This window comes from Pseudophryne corroboree, chromosome 1 (assembly GCF_028390025.1).
Source record: "Pseudophryne corroboree isolate aPseCor3 chromosome 1, aPseCor3.hap2, whole genome shotgun sequence".
In the NCBI taxonomy this organism is placed as follows: Eukaryota; Metazoa; Chordata; class Amphibia; order Anura; family Myobatrachidae; genus Pseudophryne; species Pseudophryne corroboree.
In genome coordinates this window covers 179,525,578-179,537,643 of record NC_086444.1, presented here as the reverse complement: position 1 = coordinate 179,537,643, position 12,066 = coordinate 179,525,578, and the positions used below count along the sequence as shown (strand labels likewise).

Sequence of the window (12,066 nt, the reverse complement as noted above, 5' to 3'; positions counted from 1 at the left end):
CATGACCCAAAATGACTGCCACTGATTGTATTATCTCCATGGGCTCTGTACAGATGCGTCCTCTTACATCCTTGCTACAGTCACGCTAAACAGCCCTTCAAGTCGCGCCATGATGTATCGGGACTCTGTAGCGCCAAGAGTCTTTTTTGCATTTTTGCGTCTTAAGAGTCAATGTAATGCAATATGACGCACAAACAGCTTCTGCTGATTAAAATGATATGCGGCATGCCTATACTGTGTGTAATTGCAACTGTGTGTGCATCCAAAATACCACATTCAGGAAAACAATGAAACAGCAATTTGTATGCAAATACAGTCGCAGTCACACACAGAATATACAGTAAGCATACTGCATATCATTTTAATCAGCAGAAGCTGCCCCTCCTATTACATTACATTGCGTCTAAGACACATTTTCTCTGAAAAATGCAAAAAAAGACGATCAGAGCTAGAGTCATATAGCATGCACGCGTTATGTGTAACACAACTTATAGCGCACAGAACAAAGATGTAAGAGAATACATCTGTATCTAATGCAAAGCAAAACCTCTTTATTATGTCCATAGTTTTTGTACTGTATTACGTTCATACTTTCTGTAGCTAGCTTAAGTGCGGGTAGTGCAGCGGCTATGGGGCCCCGAACTGAGAGGGGCCACCTTCCCTGTCAAAGGTACAGGTATTATATATATTTTTCACCAACTGGTGGTACACAGGGGCCCTCACAAACATTTTCCTTGGGGTGTGCAATATATCTAGTTATGCCCATGATCCTGTTCATTGTAATGAGGTATAAAATGAACCAGATGGTATTACAATGTTACATAATATGGACTGAGACACTGTAATGTGGCATAATATATACTGTGGACACTGTAATGTGGCATAATATGAACTGTGGACACTGTAATGTGGCATAATATGAACTGCAGACACTGTAATGTGGCATAATATGATCTGTGGACACTGTAATGTGGCATAATATGAACTGCGGACACTGTAAAATGTGAATCGGGGGTACTATGTTGCATAATGTGTACTGACAGCCCTACAATGTGACATAATGTGAACTAGGGCACTACTATGGTTCAGAGAATGTACTAGGGCACTAATACGAGGAATACAATTAACACAGCTGCAGAGAGGTATCTCTCTAGCAGCATTGGGACAGAGTCCCCTTCAAATGTGCTGCTATTAGACCCACAAATTTCTGCCTATGCCCCTTAGAAAGAGTGCTATATAAAAAAATTATTATTATTATTATATAGTAACAGAAATAATCAGTGCATTTTCACCTACAAAATGTCCATAAAATCTAAATACATTTACACTGAGTTTCCTCTGTGCTTTCTGTGACTAATTCATAACAACTTTCTCCCACATGTTACATCAGAACAGTCCAATACCAGGCAATGGCCCTCATTCCGAGTCGTTCGCTCGGTAATTTTCATTGCATCGCAGTGAAATTCCGCTTAGTACGCATGCGCAATAATTGCACTGCGACTGCGCCAAGTAATTTTACAATGAAGATAGTATTTTTACTCACGGCTTTTTCCTCGCTCCGGCGATCGTAGTGTGATTGACAGGAAATGGGTGTTACTGGGCGGAAACACGGCGTTTTCGGGGCGTGTGGATAAAAACGCTACCGTTTCCGGAAAAAACGCAGGAGTGGCCGGAGAAACGGGGGAGTGTCTGGGCGAACGCTGGGTGTGTTTATGACGTCAAACCAGGAACGACAAGCACTGAACTGATCGCAGATGCCGAGTAAGTCTGAACCTACTCTGAAACTGCTAAGTAGTTTGTAATCGCAATATTGCGAATACATCGGTCGCAATTTTAAGAAGCTAAGATACACTCCCAGTAGGCGTAGGCTTAGCCTGAGCAACTCTGCTAAATTCGCCTTGCGAGCGATCAACTCGGAATGAGGGCCAATGTACTGAAAGTCTGGCACGTGCAGGATGGGTAAAGTCAGCATTAATGTGTCACACAATTGTTACAAAGTAGCCAGTGCTGTATCTCGTTTCCAAATTCCATCTTACAGTAGTTCAGCTCACAGATGCTATATTGGCTTGAAATCTGGTGCTGGAGGAGGTCATTCCATGAAGGATGAATTCCCCATTATATTTCTGTAATAAAGACTTTCCTAGTCTTGTGGCATGGAGTATTATATTGCAGAAAAAGAACATTCAGAGTACAACCCAAAATGTGCATAAGAAAACACCCAGTACAATGAAGCCACCATAAAAAACCATTATCAACATCTACATCAGGCTCTATTCATAGGTACAAGGTGTATCCTGATCTTCACCTCAGTATGGAGGGGCTAAAGTCAGTGACGGCATGGGGGGGTTTGGTGACATCTGGTGCGGCTAAGAGCCCCCCTTTGTGCGGCCAAAAAGGGGGTGCTGCTACATAGACAGGGGCGTGGCCTCGCAGGAGCTCTGCTGGCGTCACTAAAGGGGCGTGGACTCTCAAGGGAATGATAATAATAAACCTTTATCGAATTCCGTTGCACTGTTGTTACTTGAGTTATAATCCATACATGATTATCTGTGACAAACCATGTACACACCTATGGCACCTGCCTGTTTGCGTTAATGTCTGACTGAACAGTTCTTTATATGGGAAGGTCAGGTACAGTCAACAAACTGACCACATATTGGATTGCAATACTATTGTCTAATTGGATAGATAGAAAAAAGTTTAGCCTTACTTTCTGAGTTATGGTCTCCCATGGTCCATGTAACAGCCGGGGTTTAAAGCAGTCGTGAACCCTATCCCATATTTCCTCCAGCGTCAGGGGTCTTCCATCTATGTATCAAACAAGAGGAACAATTCATTTGACGAAGCCCTCACCATGGAAATAACAACCAAATGACAACCATACACTCTGATAAATATGTTACACAACTGAAAATTCAATAAACAGGACATATTCATGTCACTTTTATACAGTATATATATTTGGAGAGAAAGATTCCAAAATATAGAATTTTTGGAGTGCCACTGAGATAGTGACATCTTTGCTTTCTGATGGTTTGGTGTGCACAAACTTTGTTTCATGCACAAAAATATTGCAAATATTGTATAAAATTACTTTCAGGCTGTGTATAAGGTGTATATGTAACATAAAAGCATTCTGTGTTTGGATGTGTTTTTATCCACAAGTTTTCCTTTTTGCATACAAATATTCCGAAAATAGGATTTTAATACCTACCGGTAAATCCTTTTCTCTTAGTCCGTAGAGGATGCTGGGGACTCCAAAAGTACCATGGGGTATAGAAGGGATCCGCAGGAGACATGGGCACACTAAAAGACTTTGAATGGGTGTGAACTGGCTCCTCCCTCTATGCCCCTCCTCCAGACCTCAGTTATTGGAACTGTGTCCAGAGGAGACGGACATTTCGAGGAAAAGGATTTTGTTAAACTAAGGGTGAGATACATACCAGCTCACACCACACCACACCGTACAACATGGCATTCAGTTAAACCCAGTTAACAGTGAGAACCAAACCCGATCAGCAACAGCCTGACCTTTACCAAACACAACCTTTGTGTAACTTAAACTATACCTATGTACAATTACTGCAGATAGAGTCCGCACTGGGGCCCTCATTCCGAGTTGTTCGCTCGCTAGCTGCTTTTAGCAGCATTGCACACGCTAAGCCGCCGCACTCTTGGAGTGTATCTTAGCTTAGCAGAATTGCGATCGAAAGATGAGCAGAATTGCGAATAGAAATTTCTTAGCAGTTTCTGAGTAGCTCGAGACTTACTCCTAACACTGCGATCAGTTCAGTCAGTTTCGTTCCTGGTTTGACGTCACAAACACACCCAGCGTTCGCCCAGACACTACCCCGTTTCTTCAGACACTCCCGCGTTTTTCCCAGAAACGCCAGCGTTTTTCCGCACACTCCCATAAAACGGCCAGTTTCCGCCCAGAAACACCCACTTCCTGTCAATAACACTCCGATCACCAGAACGAAGAAAAATCTTCGTTAGGCCGTGAGTAAAATACCAAACTTTTGTGCTATTTTACTTGGCGCAGGCACACTGCGAACATTACGCATGCGCAGTTTGCGACTAACCGCTCCGTAGCGAAAAAAAATAACGAACGAACAACTCGGAATGAGGGCCTGGGACGGGCGCCCAGCATCCTCTACGGACTAAGAGAAAAGGATTTACTGGTAGGTATTAAAATCCTATTTTCTCCTTCGTCCTAGAGGATGCTGGGGACTCCAAAAGGACCATGGGGTTTATACCAAAGCTCCAAACCGGGCGGGAGAGTGCGGATGACTCTGCAGCACTGATTGACCAAACATGAGGTCCTCATCAGCCAGGGTATCAAACTTGTAGAACTTTGCAAAAGTGTTTGACCCCGACCAAGTAGCTGCTCGGCAAAGCTGTAATGCCGAGACGCCCCCGGGCAGCCGCCCAGGATGAGCCCACCTTCCTAGTGGAATGGGCCTTCACCGATTTCGGTAACGGCAATCCAGCCGTAGAATGAGCTTGCTGAATCGTATTACAGATCCAGCGTGCAATAGTCTGGTTAGAAGCAGGAGCGCCAACCTTGTTGGCCGCATACAGGACAAACAGAGCCTCTGTTTTCCTCACCCGAGTCGTTCTGGCTACATAAATTTTCAAAGCTTTGACCACATCAAGGGACTTTGAATCAGCCAAGGCTTCAGTAGCCACAGGCACCACAATAGGTTGGTTCATGTGAAACGAAGAAACCACCTTCGGTAGAAATTGTTGACGAGTTCTCAACTCCGCTCTATCCTCATGAAAAATCAGATAGGGGCTTTTGTGAAACAAAGCCGCCAATTCGGACACCCGCCTTGCGGATGCCAAGGCCAATAGCATGACCACCTTCCAAGTGAGAAATTTCAAATCAACCTTTTGTAAAGGTTCAAACCAATGTGACGTAAGGAACTGTAACACCACGTTAAGGTCCTATGGTGCCACTGGGGGCACAAACGGAGGTTGGATGTGCAGCACGCCTTTCACGAAGGTCTGTACTTCTGGAAGCGAAGCCAACTCCCTTTGAAAGAAAATTGATAATGCCGAAACCTGCACTTTAATGGAGCCTAACTTCAGGCCCACACTCACACCCGCTTGCAAAAAATGGAGGAACCGACCCAGCTGAAATTCTTCCGTAGGAGCCTTCTTGGATTCACACCAAGACACATATTTTCTCCAAATACGGTGATAATGCTTCGCCGTTACCTCCTTTCTAGCCTTAAGTAGAGTGGGGATGCCGGCGCCCATGTGAGGAGAAGCTGATTGCTGCAGCTCTCCTGCACCCTCGGCAACCGGAGCACACAGCGCCTCCAATTCGCGGCTTTTCTCGGCGTCGGTCGCACAATACCAGTGGGAAGGAGTAGAGAACTGGATGGAGAGATTTCTGTCCTCCCCTATGCCCCCTAAAGTCCAAAGATCGAGGTCTGAAAAACGGCCGGGAGAATCCAAGATGGCCGCCGCTTCTAACTCACAAACAGCACCAAACAGGCTTCTGCAACACACACTTCTCCCTCAGGTGAGCCTGACTGTACCCCTGTCTCTCCAGTGACTTATGCTGATGTAGTAAGAACTGTTAGGGATGCCATGGAGCCTATCATGGATGCACATGCTGTTAAAATGCAGCAGGCAGTAAAAGATCTAAAATCCCAAATCAAGCAGCTCACCAAGACTGTTCTTACAAATGAACAAAGGCTGGGGGAGACTTTTCAGGATGTTGGGGATCTTAAGCACAGATATGATGAGCTCCAGAAATCTCACTTTCAACTGCTGAACAAGGTTGATGATCTTGAAAATAGATCGAGGAGATCGAATCTTCGGGTACTGGGGCTCCCTGAGTCACTGAAAGGTCCTGATTTGACTCTGTTTTTGCAAACGTCCCTCCTTGATTTACTGCATATCCAAGATGAATGCACCGGCTTAGTTATTGAGAGAGCCCACAGACTGGGTCCCCCACGTTCTGCACCTAATAGCAGACCACGTGTGGTCATATTTAAATGTCTGAACTTTCTCCATAAGGAGGCAATATGGTCGGCATCCAGGAAGCATAGAAATTTACAATGGGAGGCAGCTCGTTTGGCCATTTTCCAGGACTACTCCGCGGAGGTTTCCCGGGCCCGTCGAGAATTTACCCCCCTTTGCTCTCGTTTGGTAAAGGCGAATAAAAAATTTGCTCTGCTCTTCCCTGCAAGACTACGTCTGTTTGATGGAAATTCTTTTCGAGACTTTACAAACCTTGCAGATGCAGAGGCTTATGTTTCCGAGGCCTCCCAGGCAGATGACGACTCATCTCAGGTGGACGACACCCAGGAGAGGGATGGCTGAGTATTGCTCCTGGACTTCTCTGTTTCTGGCGATGCCCGCCAATCTAATATAATTTAATTATTGCGGTAGAAGCTGCCGCAGGTGTTTTTCCCCACAAAAGAGCATTTGGTCTTATACAATGGGCCGAACCATTTTACTTTGTTTTATGTTTTAGATTTTTCTTATACATCTGCTGTTTTCTCCTGGAAATGCAATCTTTCTAGAATGTTTACATATGTTTAGAGGAGATATTTCCATCCTTTTATTTATGTGACAGGCTGCATTTTTCTTTTTCTGTAACATGCTCTGTGTGCTCTGATATTTTCTGGTTAATTTTCTTAGATATATTTTCATATAATATGTTGCCGAGGGTGGGTAAGGGCGCCCCCTCCCTCACTTTTTTTCTCAGGTTATCAAATTCTGGCTGGCTCAGTGGTGGTCTATGACGGCCTATGTGCTTGCTCGAACCGGTTGTTCTTGTTTTCTGAAGTTATGATCGTCCTTAGCAGGACTTTCTTTCACAATTTTAATGTTATATTCTGTGTGTTTTCTATGTTTTTGTTCTTCTTTTCTTCTCCCCCTCCCCTTCTTTTCCTTATGTGTCCACCCCGGTATGTTTGGTATTTGTTTCTCGACGGCTGTAGATATTATGGTTACTGTGCATGTTTTCAGGTTCTCCCAGGTCATTTGATGCATGGCTAGTCTGAGTGTAGGCACGTGGAATGTGGGAGGGAATGTGGGAGGGATCAACTCCCCAGCTAAACGCAGAAAGATTTTGCTCTATCTTCGGAAGGTGGGCATGGATGTTGTTTTCATTCAGGAATCTCACCTTATGCCAAATGAGGTGGTAAAACTGAACACTATGGGTTGGTCTGTGGTAGCCTCTTCCTCCTTCTCTTCTAAGGCTAGAGGAGTGATTATATTAGCACGACACACGGTCCCTATCTCTGTCCAAGCTATTATAGATGACACTCAGGGTAGGTATGTATTGGCAGATGTCACATTGTATGCATCCAGGTTCCTACTTTGTAATATTTATGCCCCTAATCAGTACTCTAGGCAATTCTATACGAACATGGTCACTAAGCTACTAAGTTACTCTGAAATTCCCATAATACTGGGTGGAGATTTTAATATATATTCTTCTTCAACCATGGATAAATCCCCTCCCCCCCGCACTCCCCCCTCGTTACCGCGTATTGGTATCCCCTATATTTGCTCGCAGCTGTCCTTAGTGGATGTGTGGCGCGCATGCTATCCATTAGAAAGGGAGTTTACATGTCTCTCAGCTGCGCACCACACGTTCTCGAGGATTGATTATCTGCTGTTATCTGAATCCCTTTTCTCAAAAGTGGCTGACTCAAAAATTGAGAATATCTGTATTTCAGATCATGCTCTATGCTGGATGAAATTGATGCTCCTCTCAGAAAAATCCCCATTCCGCTCCTGGCACTTCCCCTCTCATTTAAGTGGCTCTCTAAAATTCCGCTCCTCATTAGATGCAGCGTGGCTGGATTATCATATACACAATGGAGAAACTCTGAGCGACGATCCTGCTCTTTTCTGGCAGGCGTCAAAATCAGTTATCCGGGGACACATTATTTCCTATAGTAAAAAAAGGGATTTAGATTTAAATTCACAATATTTGGAAGCCCAGGCGGCTCTCACTCTCGCTTTCCAGGAATTTAAGTCCTCCCCCTCCCCTTCTACTAGAGAACGGTACCTTACACAAAAAACACTGTTCGATACCCTCCTTTCTCAATTGGAAGCGAAATATTCATTTTCAAGAGACTGTAGCATTTACAGATATGGCAACAAGTCTGGCAAACTGTTATCACGTTTATTAAAGGGCAGACACCCTAAAGTGGTCATTCACTCTCTGCTCACCCAAGGTGGAGATAGAGTACGGACCTCGGCCGAGATTGCTGAGGTGCTACAGTCTTTTTATTCCACTCTGTATGCACGTCCTATTATCAACCAGACACACAAGTCTAGCTTTTGGTCTTCTACTGATCTGCCTCAAATGTCAGAGTCGCACTGTACCTCTCTTCTTGCACCTATCACCACTGAGGAAGTTTCTCTAGCAATAGGTGGACTGAGGACTGGGAAGACTCCGGGTCCTGACGGTTTCGCCAATGACTACTATAAAATTCTATCTACTAGACTGAGCGAACCTCTTTCTGTCTTATTTAATTCTTTTATGCAGGGTGCTTCCTTGCCCCAATATTTTAATTCAGCCGTCATAAAGGTTATCCCGAAGCCTGGCCGGGATCCTGAGTCTCCCAGCTCTTATCGTCCGATCTCCCTTTTAAACACGGATTACAAATTATTCACTAAAATCCTCTCAAATAGACTCAAATTCATAGTCCCTGACATAGTGCATACGGACCAGACTGGATTTGTCTGGGGTCGGCAATCAGTGAGCAATATCCGAAAGGTCTTGACTGTTATGCAGGCCTTTCAGCTTTCCAAACCCACGGATACTAATGTATTATTATCCATTGATGCCGAAAAGGCGTTCGACCTGGTTACCTGGGACCATCTGTATGAAACGCTCCATCGCTTTGGTGCACCTGAGGACTTTGTCTCTCTTATTTCCCGTCTATATGAATCTCCCTCCACTCAAGTTTTGGGGAATAGTATTCTCTCTTCCCCTTTCCTTATCCAGAGTGGCACACGACAGGGCTGCCCCTTGTCACCTTTATTATTTGCCTTAGCTTTAGAACCCTTAGCTGTTTCCCTGAGAAACTCTCCAGAATTTGCAGGCATAAAAATCTAAAAATCATGGACACCACGGTAAAATTATCACTGTATGCCGACGACATGCTGCTATTTATTTCCCATCCTGATACGTCCATCCCTGCGATTGTCTCCCTGATTGAACAATTTGGTTCTTTTGCGGGATACAAGATTAATATATCCAAATCCGAGCTCCTCCTCCTTTCAGGGGACTCCTCCCTCTTTCCATCACACCCGGTCCTGTCCCGATTCCCAGTTACCCGAGATAGTCTTAAATATTTAGGAGTTCAGATCCCTACTTCTCTCCCGGATCTATATGCGATTAATTTTGGTCCTATTTTGTCCAAGGTGTCTAAAATACTTACTGACTGGGCGTCCCTGCCCTTATCTCTTATGGGTCGTGCAGAGGTTATTAAATCTGTGATATTTCCCAAGATTGCTTATTTCCTGCTTATGCTCCCTATTGCCCTCGTTGAGAAAGATGTCCTTTTCCTTAAGCAATGTTTCACTAGATTTCTATGGGCCGGAAAACGACCAAGAGTCCCCTACGCTAGATTGCAGCTATTACGTGAAGAGGGAGGTATGGGAATCCCGGATCCAGTCCTATTTAGTAGAGCAGCAATGTACAGGTATATCACAGACTGGCTTTGGGGCAGATCAGTATTTACGAACCTGACACTTGAACTGGCCGTATTTCACCCTTTCTCCCCTGCTGCACTCTTACACACCCCAAACTCCCGCCTCCCATCTGGGATAAAACAGAATATTTTGTTTTGGCATACATATCGAGCATGGCAGGCCACTCACACTAAAGCACAGAGAAAACCTGACACCTCTCTTCACACTACGTTCTGGGGTAACCCATGTTTCCTTCCTGGCCTTGATAACACACATTTTTTGAGTTGGAGAGAAAAGGGGATCGCAGCTATTAGAGACATATATGACCCAGGAGGCAACGCAGTGCTTTCTTTCTCTGACATCCAGATAAAGTTTGGTATATCTCACCGGGAATTTTTTATGTACCTACAGGCTAGGCATTTTGCTCAATCCCAGTCTCATCCTATGATTTTTGAGGCTACCACAGACCCGCTGCGCACCCTAATGGTGCTCACGAAAGATTGTCCTTACCATCTCAATTATTTCAGAAACACCTTTAGGGTCTCATATAGAGACCAGCTCTGGGAACCCGCGCTGTCCTCATGGTCCAGAGATATCCCCAATATGGGATCGAGCGCTGAATTATTAGATAACATTTTACCCATTTTTAGGTCCTTATATTCTGCCTCTTTGCAAGAGGTACACTTGAAAACGCTCCAAAGGGCATATATAGCACCTAATCAGAGGGCACACATGGTCCCAGACGACACTGGCTGTTGCATCAAATGTACTGCGCAGAATGCCACCTTGTACCACAATATGTGGTCTTGCCGGAAAATATCTAAGTTTTGGTATAAGGTGGTCGCTTATCTCAACACAGTATTTAACCTACAGTTAATAAAACGTCCTAAGGCTTGCTTGTTACTTGATTTTAGGGAATGGTCTCTTGGGCCTGAAGATAGAGATATTGCTCCGGTAATCTCTGTCATTTTGACAATTGCCAAGAAACAAATTCTTAATAATTGGATCAAACCGTCTACCCCTTCTTTGATGGCTGTAAAACACATGACCCTCCGAATTATTTATTTTGAGAGGCGTGCTACTCTTCCTGACATAGAAATGGGGGTCAGGCGGTTTGCCAAGAAGTGGGAGAGGTACATTGATACTCTAGATCCGGACATACAATCTTTCATCTATAAATTATTTGAGACCACAAAGTGGTACCTATATAGACAAATCGATAGGGCCTAGTGATAACTTTGGCCTATGTACTGTTCCTTTGAGACCTCCTGTTCTTTTCCTAGGAAATGTAATCATACTAATCTTAATACCCCACGCTGTATGTTTAGTCCGAGGCCAATTAGATACTGAACCTTCTCTTTGGTTAGAATGGCTAACCACGCCGGAAATGCCTTTTTATTATTCTTAATTAAGATGTCTTTGGCCGTTGCTCATTCAGGAACTGATCATACTTGTATTGCCTTCCCCATTTGTTACATCCCCCCCCCCCCCCCCCCCTCCTCCTGTCTGTCTTCTTCATTGACCTCTCCGGTATATTGATGTCCTGTGAACTCTCAGGTAAAACTAGGTGCTTGACCTTGTGTATATGATGATTTCGTATGCTGAGACGCAAACGGGTACTGTTTTCATCATTTCTTAGACCTCATGTAGATTAAGATTGTCCATCCTTTGCCTTTTACCCAAGCCCACAGCTACCGACCATATATGTATTTGTTGATTTCACTGATGTGATTTAAAAGCACTTTACGTTGGAACACTGTAACTATACCGGTTTCTCTCCGGTCTTTGGTTTGTCTGTACCATGAAGGTCTTCCCTGTTTTTTGTATTTCTATGTAAAAATCTAATAAAAATTGTTGAATTAAAAAAAAAAAGTAGAGTGGGGATGACTTCCCCGGGAATACCCTTTCTGGCTAGGATTTGGCGTTCAACCGCCATGCCGTCAAACGCAACCGCGATAAGTCCTGGAACATGCACTGACCCTGCTGTAACAGATCCTCTCTTAGAGGAAGAGGCCAGGGATCTCCTGTGAGTAATTCCTGAAGATCCGGATACCAGGCCCTCCGTGGCCAATCTGGAACAACGAGTATCGCCTGGACCCTTGTTCTTCTTATTATCCTTATCACCTTTGGGATGAGTGGAAGTGGAGGGAACACATAGACCGACTGAAACACCCACGGTGTCACCAGAGTGTCTACCGCTACTGCTTGAGGGTCCCTCGACCTGAAACAATATGTCGGAAGCTTCTTGTTGAGGCGCGACGCCATCATGTCTATTTGAGGAAGTCCCTAACAACTTGTCACTTCTGCAAAGCCTCTTGATGAAGACCCCACTCTCCTGGATGGAGATCGTGTCTGCTGAGGAAGTCTGCTTCCCAGTTGTCCACGCCTGGAATG

The 12,066-nt window shown here is 44.5% G+C and overlaps 1 protein-coding gene across 6 annotated transcripts in view; it reads right to left on the bottom strand.

Annotated features, from left to right (window-relative positions):
- Positions 1-12,066, bottom strand: part of ATG10 (autophagy related 10) — a 418,616-nt gene that overhangs the window by 114,265 nt on the left and 292,285 nt on the right. For all 6 annotated transcript variants that reach the window (XM_063963934.1, XM_063963933.1, XM_063963935.1 and 3 more), the window contains exon 5: positions 2,711-2,808. In XM_063963934.1, coding sequence (XP_063820004.1) covers positions 2,711-2,808 — 98 coding nt within the window. The remainder of the gene's footprint in view (positions 1-2,710; positions 2,809-12,066) is intronic.